Source organism: Salmo salar, chromosome 05 (assembly GCF_965601325.2).
Source record: "Salmo salar chromosome 05, fSalSal1, whole genome shotgun sequence".
Lineage (NCBI taxonomy): Eukaryota > Metazoa > Chordata > Actinopteri > Salmoniformes > Salmonidae > Salmo > Salmo salar.
In genome coordinates this window covers 93,747,660-93,771,176 of record NC_138295.1, presented here as the reverse complement: position 1 = coordinate 93,771,176, position 23,517 = coordinate 93,747,660, and the positions used below count along the sequence as shown (strand labels likewise).

Here is a 23,517-nt window from a genome sequence, read left to right as displayed (position 1 = left end):
TACAGTAGCTGTGTCTGTCAACAGTTCCAGAACACTAACACCTACCTATAACAACAGTAGCTGTGTCTGTCAACAGTTCCAGAACACTAACACCTACCTAGAACTACAGTAGCTGTCTGTCAACAGTTCTAGAACACTAACACCTACCTATAACTACAGTAGCTGTCTGTCAACAGTTCTAGAACACTAACACCTACCTATAACTACAGTAGCTGTGTCTATCAACAGTTCTAGAACACTAACACCTACCTATAACTACAGTAGCTGTCTGTCAACAGTTCTAGAACACTAACACCTACCTAGAACTACAGTAGCTGTCTGTCAACAGTTCTAGAACACTAACACCTACCTATAACTACAGTAGCTGTGTCTGTCAACAGTTCCAGAACACTAACACCTACCTAGAACTACAGTAGCTGTCTGTCAACAGTTCCACAACACTAACACCTACCTATAACTACAGTAGCTGTGACTGTCAACAGTTCCAGAACACTAACACCTACCTAGAACTACAGTAGCTGTCTGTCAACAGTTCCAGAACACTACCACCTACCTATAACTACAGTAGCTGTGTCTGTCAACAGTTCCAGAACACTAACACCTACCTAGAACTACAGTAGCTGTCTGTCAACAGTTCCAGAACACTAACACCTACCTAGAACTACATTAGCTGTGTCTGTCAACAGTTCCAGAACACTAACACCTACCTATAACTACAGTAGCTGTGTCTGTCAACAGTTCCAGAACACTAACACCTACCTAGAACTACAGTAGCTGTCTGTCAACAGTTCCACAACACTAACACCTACCTATAACTACAGTAGCTGTGTCTGTCAACAGTTCCAGAACACTAACACCTACCTAGAACTACAGTAGCTGTCTGTCAACAGTTCCAGAACACTAACACCTACCTATAACTACAGTAGCTGTCTGCCAACAGTTCCAGAACACTAACACCTACCTAGAACTACAGTAGCTGTCTGTCAACAGTTCCAGAACACTACCACCTACCTAGAACTACAGTAGCTGTGTCTGTCAACAGTTCCAGAACACTAACACCTACCTATAACTACAGTAGCTGTGTCTGTCAACAGTTCCAGAACACTAACACCTACCTATAACTACAGTAGCTGTGTCTGTCAACAGTTCCAGAACACTAACACCTACCTAGAACTACAGTAGCTGTGTCTGTCAACAGTTCCAGAACACTAACACCTACCTATAACTACAGTAGCTGTGTCTGTCAACAGTTCCAGAACACTAACACCTACCTATAACTACAGTAGCTGTGTCTGTCAACAGTTCCAGAACACTAACACCTACCTATAACTACAGTAGCTGTGTCTGTCAACTGTTCTAGAACACTAACACCTACCTATAACTACAGTAGCGGTCTGCCAACAGTTCCAGAACACTAACACCTACCTATATCTACAGTAGCTGTGTCTGTCAACAGTTCCAGAACACTAACACCTACCTATAACTACAGTAGCTGTCTGTCAACAGTTCCAGAACACTAACACCTACCTATAACTACAGTAGCTGTCTGTCAACAGTTCCAGAACACTAACACCTACCTAGAACTACAGTAGCTGTGTCTGTCAACAGTTCCAGAACACTAACACCTACCTAGAACTACAGTAGCTCTCTGTCAACAGTTCCAGAACACTAACACCTTCCTAGAACTACAGTAGCTGTGTCTGTCAACAGTTCCAGAACACTAACACCTACCTAGAACTACAGTAGCTGTCTGTCAACAGTTCCAGAACACTAACACCTACCTAGAACTACAGTAGCTGTGTCTGTCAACAGTTCCAGAACACTAACACCTACCTAGAACTACAGTAGCTGTCTGTCAACAGTTCCACAACACTAACACCTACCTATAACTACAGTAGCTGTGTCTGTCAACAGTTCCAGAACACTAACACCTACCTAGAACTACAGTAGCTGTCTGTCAACAGTTCCAGAACACTAACACCTACCTATAACTACAGTAGCTGTCTGCCAACAGTTCCAGAACACTAACACCTACCTAGAACTACAGTAGCTGTCTGTCAACAGTTCCAGAACACTACCACCTACCTAGAACTACAGTAGCTGTGTCTGTCAACAGTTCCAGAACACTAACACCTACCTATAACTACATTAGCTGTGTCTTTCAACAGTTCCAGAACACTAACACCTACCTATAACTACAGTAGCTGTGTTTGTCAACAGTTCCAGAACACTAACACCTACCTAGAACTACAGTAGCTGTGTCTGTCAACAGTTCCAGAACACTAACACCTACCTATAACTACAGTAGCTGTGTCTGTCAACAGTTCCAGAACACTAACACCTACCTATAACTACAGTAGCTGTCTGTCAACAGTTCCAGAACACTAACACCTACCTATAACTACAGTAGCTGTCTGTCAACAGTTCTAGAACACTAACACCTACCTATAACTACAGTAGCTGTGTCTGTCAACAGTTCTAGAACACTAACACCTACCTATAACTACAGTAGCGGTCTGCCAACAGTTCCAGAACACTAACACCTACCTATATCTACAGTAGCTGTGTCTGTCAACAGTTCCAGAACACTAACACCTACCTATAACTACAGTAGCTGTCTGTCAACAGTTCTAGAACACTAATACCTACCTAGAACTACAGTAGCTGTGTCTGTCAACAGTTCCAGAACACTAAAACCTACCTATAACTTCAGTAGCTGTCTGTCAACAGTTCTAGAACACTAACACCTACCTATAACTACAGTAGCTGGCTGTCAACAGTTCCAGAACACTAACACCTACCTATAACTACAGTAGCTGTCTGTCAACAGTTCCAGAACACTAACACCTACCTAGAACTACAGTAGCTGTCTGTCAACAGTTCCAGAACACTAACACCTACCTATAACTACAGTAGCTGTGTCTGTCAACAGTTCCAGAACACTAACACCTACTTATAACTACAGTAGCTGGCTGTCAACAGTTCCAGAACACTAACACCTACCTAGAACTACAGTAGCTGTGTCTGTCAACAGTTCCAGAACACTAACACCTACCTATAACTACAGTAGCTGTGTCTGTCAACAGTTCCAGAACACTAACACCTACCTATAACTACAGTAGCTGTGTCTGTCAACAGTTCCAGAACACTAACACCTACCAATAACTACAGTAGCTGTGTCTGTCAACAGTTCCAGAAAATTAACACCTACCTAGAACTACAGTAGCTGTGTCTGTCAACAGTTCCAGAACACTAACACCTACCTAGAACTACAGTAGCTGTGTCTGTCAACAGTTCCAGAACACTAACACCTACCTATAACTACAGTAGCTGTGTCTGTCAACAGTTCCAGAAAATTAACACCTACCTAGAACTACAGTAGCTGTGTCTGTCAACAGTTCCAGAACACTAACACCTACCTATAACAACAGTAGCTGTGTCTGTCAACAGTTCCAGAACACTAACACCTACCTAGAACTACAGTAGCTGTCTGTCAACAGTTCTAGAACACTAACACCTACCTATAACTACAGTAGCTGTCTGTCAACAGTTCTAGAACACTAACACCTACCTATAACTACAGTAGCTGTGTCTATCAACAGTTCTAGAACACTAACACCTACCTATAACTACAGTAGCTGTCTGTCAACAGTTCTAGAACACTAACACCTACCTAGAACTACAGTAGCTGTCTGTCAACAGTTCTAGAACACTAACACCTACCTATAACTACAGTAGCTGTGTCTGTCAACAGTTCCAGAACACTAACACCTACCTATAACTACAGTAGCTGTCTGTCAACAGTTCCACAACACTAACACCTACCTATAACTACAGTAGCTGTGACTGTCAACAGTTCCAGAACACTAACACCTACCTAGAACTACAGTAGCTGTCTGTCAACAGTTCCAGAACACTACCACCTACCTATAACTACAGTAGCTGTGTCTGTCAACAGTTCCAGAACACTAACACCTACCTAGAACTACAGTAGCTGTCTGTCAACAGTTCCAGAACACTAACACCTACCTAGAACTACATTAGCTGTGTCTGTCAACAGTTCCAGAACACTAACACCTACCTATAACTACAGTAGCTGTGTCTGTCAACAGTTCCAGAACACTAACACCTACCTAGAACTACAGTAGCTGTCTGTCAACAGTTCCACAACACTAACACCTACCTATAACTACAGTAGCTGTGTCTGTCAACAGTTCCAGAACACTAACACCTACCTAGAACTACAGTAGCTGTCTGTCAACAGTTCCAGAACACTAACACCTACCTATAACTACAGTAGCTGTCTGCCAACAGTTCCAGAACACTAACACCTACCTAGAACTACAGTAGCTGTCTGTCAACAGTTCCAGAACACTACCACCTACCTAGAACTACAGTAGCTGTGTCTGTCAACAGTTCCAGAACACTAACACCTACCTATAACTACAGTAGCTGTGTCTGTCAACAGTTCCAGAACACTAACACCTACCTATAACTACAGTAGCTGTGTCTGTCAACAGTTCCAGAACACTAACACCTACCTAGAACTACAGTAGCTGTGTCTGTCAACAGTTCCAGAACACTAACACCTACCTATAACTACAGTAGCTGTGTCTGTCAACAGTTCCAGAACACTAACACCTACCTATAACTACAGTAGCTGTCTTTCAACAGTTCCAGAACACTAACACCTACCTATAACTACATTAGCTGTCTGTCAACAGTTCTAGAACACTAACACCTACCTATAACTACAGTAGCTGTGTCTGTCAACTGTTCTAGAACACTAACACCTACCTATAACTACAGTAGCGGTCTGCCAACAGTTCCAGAACACTAACACCTACCTATATCTACAGTAGCTGTGTCTGTCAACAGTTCCAGAACACTAACACCTACCTATAACTACAGTAGCTGTCTGTCAACAGTTCCAGAACACTAACACCTACCTATAACTACAGTAGCTGTCTGTCAACAGTTCCAGAACACTAACATATACCTAGAACTACAGTAGCTGTGTCTGTCAACAGTTCCAGAACACTAACACCTACCTAGAACTACAGTAGCTCTCTGTCAACAGTTCCAGAACACTAACACCTTCCTAGAACTACAGTAGCTGTCTGTCAACAGTTCCAGAACACTAACACCTACCTAGAACTACAGTAGCTGTCTGTCAACAGTTCCAGAACACTAACACCTACCTATAACTACAGTAGCTGTGTCTGTCAACAGTTCCAGAACACTAACACCTACCTAGAACTACAGTAGCTGTGTCTGTCAACAGTTCCAGAACACTAACACCTACCTAGAACTACAGTAGCTGTGTCTGTCAACAGTTACAGAACACTAACACCTACCTATAACTACTGTAGCTGTGTCTGTCAACAGTTCCAGAAAATTAACACCTACCTAGAACTACAGTAGCTGTGTCTGTCAACAGTTCCAGAACACTAACACCTACCTAGAACTACAGTAGCTGTGTCTGTCAACAGTTCCAGAACACTAACACCTACCTAGAACTACAGTAACTGTGTCTGTCAACAGTTCCAGAACACTAACACCTACCTAGAACTACAGTAGCTGTCTGTCAACAGTTCCAGAACACTAACACCTACCTAGAACTACAGTAGCTGTGTCTGTCAACAGTTCCAGAACACTAACACCTACCTATAACTACAGTAGCTGTCTGTCAACAGTTCCAGAACACTAACACCTACCTATAACTACAGTAGCTGTCTGTCAACAGTTCCAGAACACTAACACCTACCTAGAACTACAGTAGCTGTGTCTGTCAACAGTTCCAGAACACTAACACCTACCTAGAACTACAGTAGCTGTGTCTGTCAACAGTTCCAGAACACTAACACCTACCTAGAACTACAGTAGCTGTGTCTGTCAACAGTTCCAGAACACTAACACCTACCTAGAACTACAGTAGCTGTGTCTGTCAACAGTTCCAGAACACTAACACCTACCTATAACTACAGTAGCTGTCTGTCAACAGTTCCAGAACACTAACACCTACCTAGAACTACAGTAGCTGTGTCTGTCAACAGTTCCAGAACACTAACACCTACCTATAACTACAGTAGCTGTGTCTGTCAACAGTTCTAGAACACTAACACCTACCTATAACTACAGTAGCTGTCTGTCAACAGTTCTAGAACACTAACACCTACCTATAACTACAGTAGCTGTGTCTGTCAACAGTTCCAGAACACTAACACCTACCTAGAACTACAGTAGCTGTCTGTCAACAGTTCCAGAACACTAACACCTACCTATAACTACAGTAGCTGTGTCTGTCAACAGTTCCAGAACACTAACACCTACCTAGAACTACAGTAGCTGTCTGTCAACAGTTCCAGAACACTAACACCTACCTAGAACTACAGTAGCTGTCTGTCAACAGTTCCAGAACACTAACACCTACCTAGAACTACAGTAGCTGTGTCTGTCAACAGTTCCAGAACACTAACACCTACCTAGAACTACAGTAGCTGTGTCTGTCAACAGTTCCAGAACACTAACACCTACCTAGAACTACAGTAGCTTTGTCTGTCAACAGTTCCAGAACACTAACACCTACCTATAACTACAGTAGCTGTGTCTGTCAACAGTTTCAGAACACTAACACCTACCTATAACTACAGTAGCTGTCTGTCAACAGTTCCAGAACACTAACACCTACCTAGAACTACAGTAGCTGTGTCTGTCAACAGTTCCAGAACACTAACACCTACCTAGAACTACAGTAGCTGTCTGTCAACAGTTCCAGAACACTAACACCTACCTATAACTACAGTAGCTGTCTGTCAACAGTTCTAGAACACTAACACCTACCTATAACTACAGTAGCTGTGTCTGTCAACAGTTCTAGAACACTAACACCTACCTATAACTACAGTAGCGGTCTGCCAACAGTTCCAGAACACTAACACCTACCTATATCTACAGTAGCTGTGTCTGTCAACAGTTCCAGAACACTAACACCTACCTATAACTACAGTAGCTGTCTGTCAACAGTTCTAGAACACTAATACCTACCTAGAACTACAGTAGCTGTGTCTGTCAACAGTTCCAGAACACTAACACCTACCTATAACTACAGTAGCTGTCTGTCAACAGTTCTAGAACACTAACACCTACCTATAACTACAGTAGCTGGCTGTCAACAGTTCCAGAACACTAACACCTACCTATAACTACAGTAGCTGTCTGTCAACAGTTCCAGAACACTAACACCTACCTAGAACTACAGTAGCTGTCTGTCAACAGTTCCAGAACACTAACACCTACCTATAACTACAGTAGCTGTGTCTGTCAACAGTTCCAGAACACTAACACCTACCTATAACTACAGTAGCTGGCTGTCAACAGTTCCAGAACACTAACACCTACCTAGAACTACAGTAGCTGTGTCTGTCAACAGTTCCAGAACACTAACACCTACCTATAACTACAGTAGCTGTGTCTGTCAACAGTTCCAGAACACTAACACCTACCTATAACTACAGTAGCTGTGTCTGTCAACAGTTCCAGAACACTAACACCTACCAATAACTACAGTAGCTGTGTCTGTCAACAGTTCCAGAAAATTAACACCTACCTAGAACTACAGTAGCTGTGTCTGTCAACAGTTCCAGAACACTAACACCTACCTAGAACTACAGTAGCTGTGTCTGTCAACAGTTCCAGAACACTAACACCTACCTATAACTACAGTAGCTGTGTCTGTCAACAGTTCCAGAAAATTAACACCTACCTAGAACTACAGTAGCTGTGTCTGTCAACAGTTCCAGAACACTAACACCTACCTAGAACTACAGTAGCTGTCTGTCAACAGTTCCAGAACACTAACACCTACCTAGAACTACAGTAGCTGTGTCTGTCAACAGTTCCAGAACACTAACACCTACCTAGAACTACAGTAGCTGTCTGTCAACAGTTCCAGAACACTAACACCTACCTATAACTACAGTAGCTGTGTCTGTCAACAGTTCCAGAACACTAACACCTACCTATAACTACAGTAGCTGTCTGTCAACAGTTCTAGAACACTAACACCTACCTATAACTACAGTAGCTGTCTGTCAACAGTTCTAGAACACTAACACCTACCTAGAGCTACAGTAGCTGTGTCTGTCAACAGTTCCAGAACACTAACACCTACCTTGAACTACAGTAGCTGTCTGTCAACAGTTCCAGAACACTAACACCTACCTAGAACTACAGTAGCTGTGTCTGTCAACAGTTCCAGAACACTAACACCTACCTATAACTACAGTAGCTGTGTCTGTCAACAGTTCCAGAACACTAACACCTACCTAGAACTACAGTAGCTGTGTCTGTCAACAGTTCCAGAACACTAACACCTACCTAGAACTACAGTAGCTGTGTCTGTCAACAGTTCCAGAACACTAACACCTACCTATAACTACAGTAGCTGTCTGTCAACATTTCCAGAACACTAACACCTACCTATAACTACAGTAGCTGGCTGTCAACAGTTCCAGAACACTAACACCTACCTAGAACTACAGTAGCTGTCTGCCAACAGTTCTAGAACACTAACACCTACCTAGAACTACAGTAGCTGTCTGTCAACAGTTCCAGAACACTAACACCTACCTAGAACTACAGTAGCTGTGTCTGTCAACAGTTCTAGAACACTAACACCTACCTAGAACTACAGTAGCTGTCTGTCAACAGTTCCAGAACACTAACACCTACCTAGAACTACAGTAGCTGTGTCTGTCAACAGTTCTAGAACATAACTGAGAGATATCAACAGCCTGAGAGATACCTACAGTCTGAGAGATTCCTACAGCCTGTATAGCTGGCTCTCAGTAGGTGCTGTTTACTGTAACCCCTAGTCATAACTACTGCATAGCTGTCTCTCAGTAGGTGCTGTTCACTGTAAACCCTAGTAACAGTAATAACAAACTAGTCCTAACTAGATCCAGTACTGTGAAGTAATGCTCACCTTCCCCGACCATAGATACTCCGATGGACATGCCCATGAACTTGCTCCGGGTCCAGACGTGGGTGTTGACGCACATGTTCCTCTCTTTGCACTCGCAGTAGAACCCAGTGACAGGTGGGTGGTGTGACACCTGCTCTGCCACGAACCTTACCCGGTAACAGTCCTCTGCCTGAGCACCCCCGCTCTCCGTCCCTGTCCGGCGGGAGGCTCTAGAGGAAGAGGCGGGGTTAGGGGAAGGGCCTCTAGAGGAAGAGGCGGGGTTAGGGGAAGGGCCTCTAGAGGAAGAGGCGGGGTTAGGGGAAGAGCCTCTAGAGGAAGAGGCGGGGTTAGGGGAAGAGCCTCTAGAGGAAGAGGCGGGGTTAGGGGCGGGGTTTGAAGTGGGTGTAGTGTTAGTGTTAGGGACGGAGCTCATGGTCCTCAGTGGGTGGACTCTCTCTCGGGGGACGTCCCAGGAACACCTGAAGCTCTCTCCCAGGATGGGGTTGTAGGGTTTCTTGGCCACGGCACCCTTGCGCCCCTCGTGGAAGGCGGTCAGGTAGTATTCCACGAATCGGACGATGCGCTCCTCTGGGGTGGTTCCCGTGGTGATGGCCAGGAACATGTCTGGGTGAGCCATGAAGTTAGCGTACATCTCTAGGAGGGAACGCTTCTCCAGGATAAAGGTAGGGAGTACCACCTATAGGAAGGAGAAGGAGAGAGAGAGAGGAGGAAGGAGAGAGAGAGGAAGGAGAAGGAGAGAGAGAGGAAGGAGAAGGAGAGAGAGAGAGGAAGGAGAGAGAGAGAGAGAGGAAGGAGAGAGAGAGAGAGAGGAAGGAGAGAGAGAGGAAGGAGAAGGAGAGAGAGAGAGGAAGGAGAGAGAGAGAGAGAGGAAGGAGAGAGAGAGAGAGAGGAAGGTGAAGGAGAGAGAGAGGAAGGAGAGAGAGAGAGAGAGAGAGAGAGAGAGAGAGAGAGAGAGAGGAAGGTGAAGGAGAGAGAGAAAGGGAGGCGAGAGAGAGAGGAAGGAAAAGGAGAGAAAGAGAGAGGAAGGAGAAGGAGAGAGAGAGAGAGAGAGAGAGAGGAAGGTGAAAGAGAGAGAGAGAGAGAAAAAGAGAGAGAGGAAGGTGAAAAAGAGAGAGAGGAAGGAGGAGAGAGAGAGAGAGAGAGAGAGAGGAAGGTGAAAGAGAGAGAGGACAGCAACACAATTAGACCCAACGAAATCATGAGAAAACAAAAAGCTAATTACTTGACACATTGGAAAGAATTAACAAAAAAACTGAGCAAACTACAATGCTATTTGGCAGAATACCTGACCACTGTGACTGACCCAAACTTAAGGAAAGCTTTGACTATGTACAGACTCAGTGAGCATAGCCTTGCTATTGAGAAAGGCCGCCGTAGGCAGACCTGGCTCTCAAGAGAAGACAGGGTATGTGCACACTGCCCACAAAATGAGGTGGAAACTGAGCTGCACTTCCTAACCTCCTGCCAAATGTATGACCATATTAGAGACACATATTTCCTTCAGATTAAACAGATCCACAAAGAATTCAAAAACAAACACAATTTTGATAAACTCCCATATCTACTGGGTGAAATACCACAGTGTGCCATCACAGCAGCAAGATTTGTGACCTGTTGTCACAAGAAAAGGTCAACCAGTGAAGAACAAACACCATTGTAAATACAACCCATATTTATGTTTATTTATTTTCCCTTTTGTACTTTAACTATTTTGACATAATATGAGATTTGAAATGTCTTCATTCTTTTGGAATTTGTTTAGTGTAATGTTTAAAGGAAATTTTTATTGTTTATTTCACTTATGTTTGTTATCTACTTCACTTGCTTTGGCAATGTTGACATATGTTTCCCATGCCAATAAAGCCCTTAGATTGAAATCGAAATCGAAATTTAATTACCAGAGAGCGACAGAGAGAAAGAAAAAGAGAGAGAGAGAAAGAAAAAGAGAGAGAGAGAGAGATTATTGCTTATTGGGAAACACAAGCACAAGCACAAAGCAAAATGCAGTGCTATCTGGCCCTATATCGGCAGTCCACCGTGACAAACTATTAGACCATGGTTACTGATCAAAACCTTAGAAAAACCAAAGTACAGGCTCAGTGAGCACAGCCTTGCCATTGAGAAGGGTAGACACAGGAAAACCTGGCTCCCTGTAGAGGAAAGGCTGTGCAACCACTGCACCACAGCAGAACCTGAGATAGAGCTGCATTTCCTGACAAGATGTCAAAAATATAAAACAATTAGAGTGTCATTTCCCCAAATTTGAAACCCTTATTCAAGGTTTCAAAGACCTCTCTGATGAGGATAGGCTACCCGTTCTGTTGGGGGAGGACGCAGAGAGCTGTGGGTTGGCAGCGCACTACATTGCTGCCTGCCATAAGTTGAGGGACAGTGTCTGACAGACCAATCAACCTGCACATATCCTCTACTGTATGCTTATTGTTATTGTTGAATGTATGGTTATTTTGATCCTTGGTTATTGTTGTTACTGTTGTCCCGTTGACAATTTTGATTCTTATTATTTCATATTGTAAATATCCAAAGTAAGCTTTGGCAATATGTACATTGTTATATCATGCCAATAAACCAAACTGAATTGAATTGAATTGAATTGAATTGAGAGAAAGGGAGAAAGAGAGAGAAGAGAGACAAAGAAGAGAGAGAGAAAGAGAGAGAGAAGGGAAAGAGAGAAAGAGAGAGAGAGGAGAGACAGAGAAAGAGAGAATTGAATGAGAGCAAGAGAGAGAGATAGAGAGAGAAGAGAGAGCCAGAGAGAGAGAAAGAGAGAGAGAGAGAGAGAGAGAGAGAGAGAGAGAGAGAGAAATAGAGGTGAGAGGGAAATGGAAAATAAATTGAATTTAGTCCCTCTCTGTCCATTCCTGTGGAGAATAAAATATATTAATCACAGACTGGTCTGTGTTGATATTTACTGATCAAATAGGCTCAGTCTGATTTATTTGCAGTACTTAAAATTAATGAGCTTACAAAAAACACACACACACAGTACACACACACACAGTACACACAGTACACACACACACACACACACACACACACACACACACACACACACACACACACACACACACACACACACACACACACACACACACACACACACACACACACACACACACACACACCCACACCTACACACCCCCCCCACACACACACAGGGTGCTACCCCCTGTTACTAATAGGTGGACAGAGTCCCTGTCATGTTATCCTGCCAGGAGAGGGCTGTCTGGTGTCTATTAATAACCCAGTACATAGTGATGTCTGAGTGATGACGTACATGCTGGTCCCCTGTGGCTCCACATCAGGCCTCTGTAACAGCCCCCCCCCCCCATCCACATCAGGCCTCTGTAACAGCCCCCCCCCCCCCCCCCATCCACATCAGGCCTCTGTAACAGCCCGTCCCCCCATCCACATCAGGCCTCTGTAACAGCCCCCCCCATCCACATCAGGCCTCTGTAACAGCCCCCCCCCCCCCCCCCATCCATATCAGGCCTCTGTAACAGCCGGTCCCCCCATCCACATCAGGCCTCTGTAACAGCCCCCCCCCCATCCATATCAGGCCTCTGTAATAGCCCGTCCCCCCATCCACATCAGGCCTCTGTAACAGCCCCCACCCCATCCACATCAGGCCTCTGTAACAGCCCGTCCCCCCCATCCACATCAGGCCTCTGTAACAGCCCATTCCCCCCATCCACATCAGGCATATCAGGGATGTGGCCCAAAAGGGCAACCTATTTTCCCCTAGTACACTACTTTTTTTACCAGAGAGCCCTAAAGGGTAGCCATTTGGGACACAGCCCAGGCCTCTCTCTCTCCCACCATCAGAAACATCAGTCTCTGTCAAACATCGTTATCCTCATGAACAGCCAACGCTGTCTGGAACATTATAGACAGCCAGAAAGACATAAAACATCTGGATCCATCTCTACTGAGAACAGCTGTTATTAGACCAGATAACACCTGGATCAATCTCTACTGAGAACAGCTGTTATTACACCAGATAACACCTGGATCCATCTCTACTGAGAACAGCTGTTATTACACCAGATAACACCTGGATCCATCTCTACTGAGAACAGCTGTTATTACACCAGATAACACCTGGATCCATCTCTACTGAGAACAGCTGTTATTACACCAGATAACAGCTGGATCCATCTCTACTGAGAACAGCTGTTATTACACCAGTTACCACAGTAGTTTACATCAGTTACCACAGTAGTTTACACCAGTTACCACAGTAGTTTACACACCAGTTACCATACTAGTTTACACCAGTTACCACAGTAGTTTACAAACCAGTTACCACAGTAGTTTACACCAGTTACCACAGTAGTTTACACCAGTTACCACAGTAGTTTACACACCAGTTACCACATTAGTTTACACCAGTTACCACAGTAGTTTACACACCAGTTACCACAGTAGTTTACACACCAGTTACCACAGTAGTTTACACCAGTTACCACAGTAGTTTACACCAGTTACCACAGTAGTTTACACGAGTTACCACAGTAGTTTACACACCAGTTACCACAGTAGTTTACACCAGTTACCACAGTAGTTTACACCAGTTACCACATTAGTTTACACACCAGTTACCACAGTAGTTTACACACCAGTTACCACAGTAGTTTACATCAGTTACCACAGTAGTTTACACCAGTTACCACAGTAGTTTACACACCAGTTACCACAGTAGTTTACACACCAGTTACCACAGTAGTTTACACACCAGTTACCACAGTAGTTTACACCAGTTACCACAGTAGTTTACACACCAGTTACTACAGTAGTTTACACACCAGTTACCACAGTAGTTTACATCAGTTACCACAGTAGTTTACACCAGTTACCACAGTAGTTTGCACACCAGTTACCACAGTAGTTTACACACCAGTTACCACAGTAGTTTACACACCAGTTACCACAGTAGTTTACACACCAGTTACCACAGTAGTTTACACCAGTTACCACAGTAGTTTACATCAGTTACCACAGTAGTTTACACCAGTTACCACATTAGTTTACACACCAGTTACCACAGTAGTTTACACCAGTTACCACAGTAGTTTACATCAGTTACCACAATAGTTTACACCAGTTACCACATTCGTTTACACCAGTTACCACAGTAGTTTACACCAGTTACCAGAGTAGTTTACACCAGTTACCACAGTAGTTTACATCAGTTACCACAGTAGTTTACACCAATTACCACAGTAGTTTATATCAGTTACCACAGTAGTTTACACCAGTTACCACAGTAGTTTACACACCAGTTACCACAGTAGTTTACACCAGTTACCACAGTAGTTTACATCAGTTACCACAGTAGTTTACACCAGTTACCACAGTAGTTTACACACCAGTTACCACAGTAGTTTACACACCAGTTACCACAGTAGTTTACACACCAGTTACCACAGTAGTTTACACAACAGTTACCACAGTAGTTTACACCAGTTACCACAGTAGTTTACATCAGTTACCACAGTAGTTTACACCAGTTACCACATTAGTTTACACCAGTTACCACAGTAGTTTACACACCAGTTACCACAGTAGTTTACACCAGTTACCACAGTAGTTTACATCAGTTACCACAGTAGTTTACACCAGTTACCACATTAGTTTACACCAGTTACCACAGTAGTTTACACCAGTTACCACAGTAGTTTACACCAGTTACCACAGTAGTTTACATCAGTTACCACAGTAGTTTACACCAATTACCACAGTAGTTTATATCAGTTACCACAGTAGTTTACACCAGTTACCACAGTAATTTACACACCAGTTACCACAGTAGTTTACACCAGTTACCACAGTAGTTTATATCAGTTACCACAGTAGTTTACACCAGTTACCACAGTAGTTTATATCAGTTACCACAGTAGTTTACACCAGTTACCACAGTAGTTTATATCAGTTACCACAGTAGTTTACATCAGTTACCACAGTAGTTTACACCAGTTACCACAGTAGTTTATATCAGTTACCACAGTAGTTTATATCAGTTACCACAGTAGTTTACACCAGTTACCACAGTAGTTTATATCAGTTACCACAGTAGTTTACATCAGTTACCACAGTAGTTTACATCAGTTACCACAGTAGTTTACATCAGTTACCACAGTAGTTTACATCAGTTACCACAGTAGTTTACACACCAGTTACCACAGTAGTTTATATCAGTTACCACAGTAGTTTACACCAGTTACCACAGTAGTTTACACCAGTTACCACAGTAGTTTACATCAGTTACCACAGTAGTTTACATCAGTTACCACAGTAGTTTACACACCAGTTACCACAGTAGTTTATATCAGTTACCACAGTAGTTTACACCAGTTACCACAGTAGTTTACATCAGTAACCACAGTAGTTTACATCAGGTACCACAGTAGTTTACATCAGTTACCACAGTAGTTTATATCAGTTACCACAGTAGTTTATATCAGTTACCACAGTAGTTTACACCCGTTACCACAGTAGTTTACATCAGTTACCACAGTAGTTTACATCAGTTACCACAGTAGTTTACACCAGTTACCACAGTAGTTTACATCAGTTACCACAGTAGTTTACATCAGTTACCACAGTAGTTTACACCAGTTACCACAGTAGTTTACATCAGTTACCACAGTGGTTTATATCAGTTACCACAGTAGTTTACACCAGTTACCACAGTAGTTTATATCAGTTACCACAGTAGTTTACACCAGTTACCACAGTAGTTTACATCAGTTACCACAGTAGTTTACATCAGTTACCACAGTAGTTTACATCAGTTACCACAGTAGTTTACACACCAGTTACCACAGTAGTTTATATCAGTTACCACAGTAGTTTACACCAGTTAACACAGTAGTTTACACCAGTTACCACAGTAGTTTACACCAGTTACCACAGTAGTTTACATCAGTTACCAAAGTAGTTTATATCAGTTACCACAGTAGTTTATATCAGTTACCACAGTAGTTTACACCAGTTACCACAGTAGTTTATATCAGTTACCACAGTAGTTTACATCAGTTACAACAGTAGTTTACATCAGTTACCACAGTAGTTTACATCAGTTACCACAGTAGTTTACATCAGTTACCACAGTAGTTTACACACCAGTTACCACAGTAGTTTATATCAGTTACCACAGTAGTTTACATCAGTTACCACAGTAGTTTACATCAGTTACCACAGTAGTTTACATCAGTTACCACAGTAGTTTACACCCGTTACCACAGTAGTTTACATCAGTTACCACAGTAGTTTACATCAGTTACCACAGTAGTTTACACCAGTTACCACAGTAGTTTACATCAGTTACCACAGTAGTTTACATCAGTTACCACAGTAGTTTACACCAGTTACCACAGTAGTTTACATCAGTTACCACAGTAGTTTATATCAGTTACCACAGTAGTTTACACCAGTTACCACAGTAGTTTATATCAGTTACCACAGTAGTTTACACCAGTTACCACAGTAGTTTACATCAGTTACCACAGTAGTTTACATCAGTTACCACAGTAGTTTACATCAGTTACCACAGTAGTTTACACACCAGTTACCACAGTAGTTTATATCAGTTACCACAGTAGTTTACACCAGTTACCACAGTAGTTTACATCAGTTACCAAAGTAGTTTATATCAGTTAACACAGTAGTTTACACCAGTTACCACAGTAGTTTACACCAGTTACCACAGTAGTTTACATCAGTTACCAAAGTAGTTTATATCAGTTACCACAGTAGTTTATATCAGTTACCACAGTAGTTTACACCAGTTACCACAGTAGTTTATATCAGTTACCACAGTAGTTTACATCAGTTACCACAGTAGTTTACATCAGTTACCACAGTAGTTTACATCAGTTACCACAGTAGTTTACATCAGTTACCACAGTAGTTTACACACCAGTTACCACAGTAGTTTATATCAGTTACCACAGTAGTTTACACCAGTTACCACAGTAGTTTACACCAGTTACCACAGTAGTTTACATCAGTTACCACAGTAGTTTACATCAGTTACCACAGTAGTTTACACACCAGTTACCACAGTAGTTTACATCAGTTACCACAGTAGTTTACACCAGTTACCACAGTAGTTTACATCAGTAACCACAGTAGTTTACATCAGTTACCACAGTAGTTTACATCAGTTACCACAGTAGTTTATATCAGTTACCACAGTAGTTTATATCAGTTACCACAGTAGTTTACACCCGTTACCACAGTAGTTTACATCAGTTACCACAGTAGTTTACATCAGTTACCACAGTAGTTTACACCAGTTACCACAGTAGTTTACATCAGTTACCACAGTTGACACCAGTTACCACAGTAGTTTATATCACTTACCACAGTAGTTTATATCAGTTACCACAGTAGTTTACACCAGTTACCACAGTAGTTTATATCAGTTACCACAGTAGTTTACACCAGTTACCACAGTAGTTTACATCAGTTACCACAGTAGTTTACATCAGTTACCACAGTAGTTTACATCAGTTACCACAGTAGTTTACACACCAGTTACCACAGTAGTTTATATCAGTTACCACAGTAGTTTACACCAGTTACCACAGTAGTTTACATCAGTTACCAAAGTAGTTTATATCAGTTAACACAGTAGTTTACACCAGTTACCACAGTAGTTTACACCAGTTACCACAGTAGTTTACATCAGTTACCAAAGTAGTTTATATCAGTTAACACAGTAGTTTACACACCAGTTACCACAGTAGTTTACACCAGTTACCACAGTAGTTTACATCAGTTACCAAAGTAGTTTATATCAGTTAACACAGTAGTTTACACACCAGTTACCACAGTAGTTTACATCAGTTACCACATTAGTTTACACCAGTTACCACAGTAGTTTACATCAGTTACCACAGTAGTTTACACCAGTTACCACAGTAGTTTACATCAGTTACCACAGTAGTTTACACCAGTTACCACAGTAGTTTACACCAATTACCACAGTAGTTTACACCAGTTACCACAGTAGTTTACACCAATTACCACAGTAGTTTACACCAGTTACCACAGTAGTTTACACCAGTTACCACAGTAGTTTACATCAGTACGGAGGGAATTATCTACCTAACCTTAGTTGAATGCACTGACTGTAAGTCGCTCTGGATAACATTGACTGCTTAATGACTAAAATGCAAGGTGTCCTCACCATTAAGTCAGGATTATATCAGCAATTATACAAATCTATTTCAAAACAGTATAACATCTGACCCAATGTCGTCTCGGATTTCCATCCAAATATAACACAAGGAGTTACCAAACTAACTGCTTATCAGATTACATAAAGTAGCATTAGTTAGGCAACAGAACTGTACTCCATGCTTAGAGTTTATATTCACATAACAGTCCTGATACTGAAACTCACTATCACTATCCTACAATCACAGGATCAATCCATGGCCTGCAGCCAGAGACAGGGCCATATGAGGAGAGAAAGAGGCAGAACATCTCTGAATGGCTGGTGGGATGTTTGAGCGAGGGAGACTGACTGACTGACTGACTGACTGACTGACTGACTGACTGACTGACTGACTGAGGAAGTGACTGACTGACTGACTGAGTGACAGACTGACTGACTGACTGACTGACTGACTGACTGACTGACTGAGGAAGTGACTGACTGACTGACTGACAGACAGACAGACTGAGGGACTGACTGACTGACTGACTGACTGACTGACTGACTGACTGAGTGACTGAGGGACTGACTGACTGAGGGAGTGACTGACTGACTGACTGACTGACTGAGGGAGTGACTGAGGGAGTGACTGACTGACTGACTGACTGACTGACTGAGGGAGTGACTGACTGACTGAGGGAGTGACTGACTGACTGAGGGAGTGACTAACTGACTGACTGACTGACTGACTGAGGAAGTGACTGACTGACTGACTGACTGACTGACTGACTGACTGAGGGAGTGACTGACGGACTGACTGACTGACTGACTGACAGACTGAGCTGGAGTGTTTGGGTGAATAAACTAGTCAGGGTGCTGTGAGTCAGTCTGTTGGTTAATAGAGGTCCAGGTGATAAGGGGAATAAACTAGTCAGGGTGCTGTGTGTCAGTCTGTTGGCTAATAGAGGTCCAGGTGATAAGGGGAATAAACTAGTCAGGGTGCTGTGAGTCAGTCTGTTGGCTAATAGAGGTCCAGGTGATAAGGGGAATAAACTAGTCAGGGTGCTGTGTGTCAGTCTGTTGGCTAATAGAGGTCCAGGTGATAAGGGGAATAAACTAGTCAGGGTGCTGTGAGTCAGTCTGTTGGTTAATAGAGGTCCAGGTGATAAGGGGAATAAACTAGTCAGGGTGCTGTGAGTCAGTCTGTTGGCTAATAGAGGTCCAGGTGATAAGGGGAATAAACTAGTCAGGGTGCTGTGAGTCAGTCTGTTGGCTAATAGAGGTCCAGGTGATAAGGGGAATAAACTAGTCAGGGTGCTGTGAGTCAGTCTGTTGGTTAATAGAGGTCCAGGTGATAAGGGGAATAAACTAGTCAGGGTGCTGTGTGTCAGTCTGTTGGCTAATAGAGGTCCAGGTGATAAGGGGAATAAAATAGTCAGGGTGCTGTGTGTCAGTCTGTTGGCTAATAGAGGTCCAGGTGATAAGGGGAATAAACTAGTCAGGGTGCTGTGAGTCAGTCTGTTGGTTAATAGAGGTCTAGGTAATAAGGGGAATAAACTAGTCAGGGTGCTGTGAGTCAGTCTGTTGGTTAATAGAGGTCCAGGTGATAAGGGGAATAAACTAGTCAGGGTGTTGTGAGTCAGTCTGTTGGCTAATAGAGGTCCAGGTGATAAGGGGAATAAAATAGTCAGGGTGCTGTGTGTCAGTCTGTTGGCTAATAGAGGTCCAGGTGATAAGGGGAATAAACTAGTCAGGGTGCTGTGTGTCAGTCTGTTGGTTAATAGAGGTCCAGGTGATAAGGGGAATAAACTAGTCAGGGTGCTGTGAGTCAGTCTGTTGGTTAATAGAGGTCCAGGTGATAAGGGGAATAAACTAGTCAGGGTGCTGTGAGTCAGTCTGTTGGCTAATAGAGGTCCAGGTGATAAGGTGAATAAACTAGACAGGGTGCTGTGAGTCAGTCTGTTGGCTAATAGAGGTCCAGGTGATAAGGGGAATAAACTAGTCAGGGTGCTGTGAGTCAGTCTGTTGGCTAATAGAGGTCCAGGTGATAAGGGGAATAAACTAGTCAGGGTGCTGTGAGTCAGTCTGTTGGCTAATAGAGGTCCAGGTGATAAGGGGAATAAACTAGTCAGGGTGCTGTGAGTCAGTCTGTTGGCTAATAGAGGTCCAGGTGATGAAGCTATAATCACTAAGGGGTCTAGGCATTTACCTCAGTACACCAGATTATAACCTGCATTATGTTATATAATCCCATTACTGTTCAGTCTAACATCACACACAGTGGTTCATCAAACCACGTGAGCAGAGCAGCTGTGCCACAGACAATCATGAGTTCAGTCAGGCGCTGTCACTGCACTCACCTGGCTGCCCATTATAGACAATCACCAGGATGACAGAACAGAGAGACTGAGCCTCCAATTGCAGGCTGATAAACTTTTTCTCACTGTTATATCTTAAGGTGGTTGTTGACATTTATGAAATTGGACCATATGATCACAGAGATACAAGTTTGAAGACACAAGCTTGCTGACAGTACAGGGACTGTTTTATATTCTTCAGAACAACATGTTATTTCTCCTGTCCTGTAGACTGCATTAGCTCAAGGTGGGATGAGGAGAGGACAGTGTTGAGTACAGGAGAGGAGAGGAGAGGAGAGGTAGGAGAGGAGAGGAGGGGAGACGGTAGGAGAGGAGAGGAGAGCGGACGGGAGGAGAGGAGAAGAGAGGAGAGGAGACGGTAGGAGAGGAGAGGAGAGGGGACGGGGGGGGAGAGGAGAGGGGACGAGAGGGGCGAGGAGAGGAGAGGAGAGGAGAGGAGGGAGAGGAGGGAGAGGAGAGGAGAGGAGAGGAGAGGAGAGGAGAGGAGAGGAGAGGAGAGGAGAGGAGAGGAGAGGAGAGGTAGAAGAGGAGAGGAGAGTTGGGGCTAGGAGAGGAGAGGAGAGGAGAGGAGAGGAGAGGAGAGGAGAGGAGAGGAGAGGAGAGGAGAGGAGAGGAGAGGAGAGGAGAGGAGAGGAGAGGTGAGGTGAGGTGAGGTGAGGTGAGGAGAGGAGAGGAGAGGAGTAGAGGACAGAGTGTTGAGTACAGGAGAGGGACTGGACAGATGGAGGCTTGGGGAATGAACTAGCAACTAAATAATGAATACATCTCTCTCTCTCTGTAAAAGGACAGTGTGTTAGGTAGATACGTTTATCTGTGTCAGCACCTGGTGCTCTCTGCCATCTGAGACTGAGTGAAGAGAGCAGAGAGCTGTGTGCTGTTTCACTATCAGAGAGCTGTGTGCTGTTTCACCATCAGAGAGCTGTGTGCTGTTTCACCATCAGAGAGCTGTGTGCTGTTTCACTATCAGAGAGCTGTGTGCTGTTTCACCATCAGAGAGCTGTGTGCTGTTTCACTATCAGAGAGCTGTGTGCTGTTTCACTATCAGAGAGCTGTGTGCTGTTTCACTATCAGAGAGCTGTGTGCTGTTTCACTATCTGAGAGCTGTGTGCTGTTTCACTATCAGAGAGCTGTGTGCTGTTTCACTATCAGGGAGCTGTGTGCTGTTTCACTATCAGAGAGCTGTGTGCTGTTTCACTATCAGAGAGCTGTGTGCTGTTTCACTATCAGGGAGCTGTGTGCTGTTTCACTATCAGAGAGCTGTGTGCTGTTTCACTATCAGGGAGCTGTGTGCTGTTTCACTATCAGAGAGCTGTGTGCTGTTTCACTATCAGGGAGCTGTGTGCTGTTTCACTATCAGAGAGCTGTGTGCTGTTTCACTATCAGGGAGCTGTGTGCTGTTTCACTATCAGGGAGCTGTGTGCTGTTTCACTATCAGAGAGCTGTGTGCTGTTTCACTATCAGGGAGCTGTGTGCTGTTTCACTATCAGGGAGCTGTGTGCTGTTTCACTATCAGAGAGCTGTGTGCTGTTTCACTATCAGAGAGCTGTGTGCTGTTTCACTATCAGGGAGCTGTGTGCTGTTTCACTATCAGAGAGCTGTGTGCTGTTTCACTATCTGAGAGCTGTGTGCTGTTTCACTATCAGAGAGCTGTGTGCTGTTTCACTATCAGAGAGCTGTGTGCTGTTTCACTATCAGGGAGCTGTGTGCTGTTTCACTATCAGAGAGCTGTGTGCTGTTTCACTATCAGAGAGCTGTGTGCTGTTTCACTATCAGGGAGCTGTGTGCTGTTTCACTATCAGAGAGCTGTGTGCTGTTTCACTATCAGAGAGCTGTGTGCTGTTTCACTATCAGGGAGCTGTGTGCTGTTTCACTATCAGAGAGCTGTGTGCTGTTTCACTATCAGAGGGAGAGTTTCTGTTGTTCGTTCACTGTTAGAACACTGGCCACTAACTACAGTTGTTGTCTATTTCACTAGCATGAACGTGTGTAAAGGTCACTGGTGTTCTTGACTAGGCCTTCCCCACTAAGTTGTGTGTAATGCTCACTGGTGTCCTCGACTAGGCCTTCCCCACTAAGTTGTGTGTAAAGCTCACTAGTGTCCTTGACTAGGCCTTCCCCACTAAGTTGTGTGTAAAGGTCACTGGTGTCCTTGACTAGGCCTTCCCCACTAAGTTGTGTGTAAAGCTCACTGGTGTCCTTGACTAGGTCTTCCCCACTAAGTTGTGTGTAATGCTCACTGGTGTCCTTGACTAGGCCTTCCCCACTAAGTTGTGTGTAAAGCTCACTGGTGTTCTTGACTAGGCCTTCCCCACTAAGTTGTGTGTAAAGCTCACTAGTGTCCTTGACTAGGCCTTCCCCACTAAGTTGTGTGTAAAGCTCACTAGTGTCCTTGACTAGGCCTTCCCCACTAAGTTGTGTGTAAAGCTCACTAGTGTCCTTGACTAGGCCTTCCCCACTAAGTTGTGTGTAATGCTCACTGGTGTTCTTGACTAGGTCTTCCCCACTAAGTTGTGTGTAATGCTCACTGGTGTTCTTGACTAGGCCTTCCCCACTAAGTTGTGTGTAATGCTCACTGGTGTTCTTGACTAGGCCTTCCCCACTAAGTTGTACACATCAAGTCCTTGATGTGACGGGTTGAATCAGGTGTACTTGTACAGTACCAGCAACGACTACAATTGAGAAACACTGATGAACAGTATAACTCAAGTGTGGTTCTTACCCGCGCCGTTAGATGTACCCAGCAAGGGTTCATGTCCAATTAGAATAAAGTAGATGCTGTTTGATTTAACTTCCACTGGTGATATAGACCCTTTTACAGAACACGACACACTGACTGTGGACTACAGGAAAAAGAGGACCGAGCACACCCCCATTCTAATCGACGGGGCTGTAGTGGAGCAGGTTGAGAGCTTCAAGTTCCTTGGTGTCCACATCACTAAACAAACTAACATGGTCCAAGCACACCAAGA

At 43.7% G+C, this 23,517-nt stretch overlaps 1 protein-coding gene across 2 annotated transcripts in view; it reads right to left on the bottom strand.

The window, feature by feature from the left end:
- Positions 1-8,885: 8,885 nt before the first annotated feature.
- Positions 8,886-23,517, bottom strand: part of LOC123724060 (oxysterol-binding protein-related protein 10) — an 83,069-nt gene continuing 68,437 nt past the window's right edge. For both annotated transcript variants that reach the window (XM_082975984.1, XM_082975985.1), the window contains one exon: positions 8,886-9,662. In XM_082975984.1, coding sequence (XP_082832110.1) covers positions 8,901-9,662 — 762 coding nt within the window. In that variant the 3' untranslated portion in view covers positions 8,886-8,900. The remainder of the gene's footprint in view (positions 9,663-23,517) is intronic.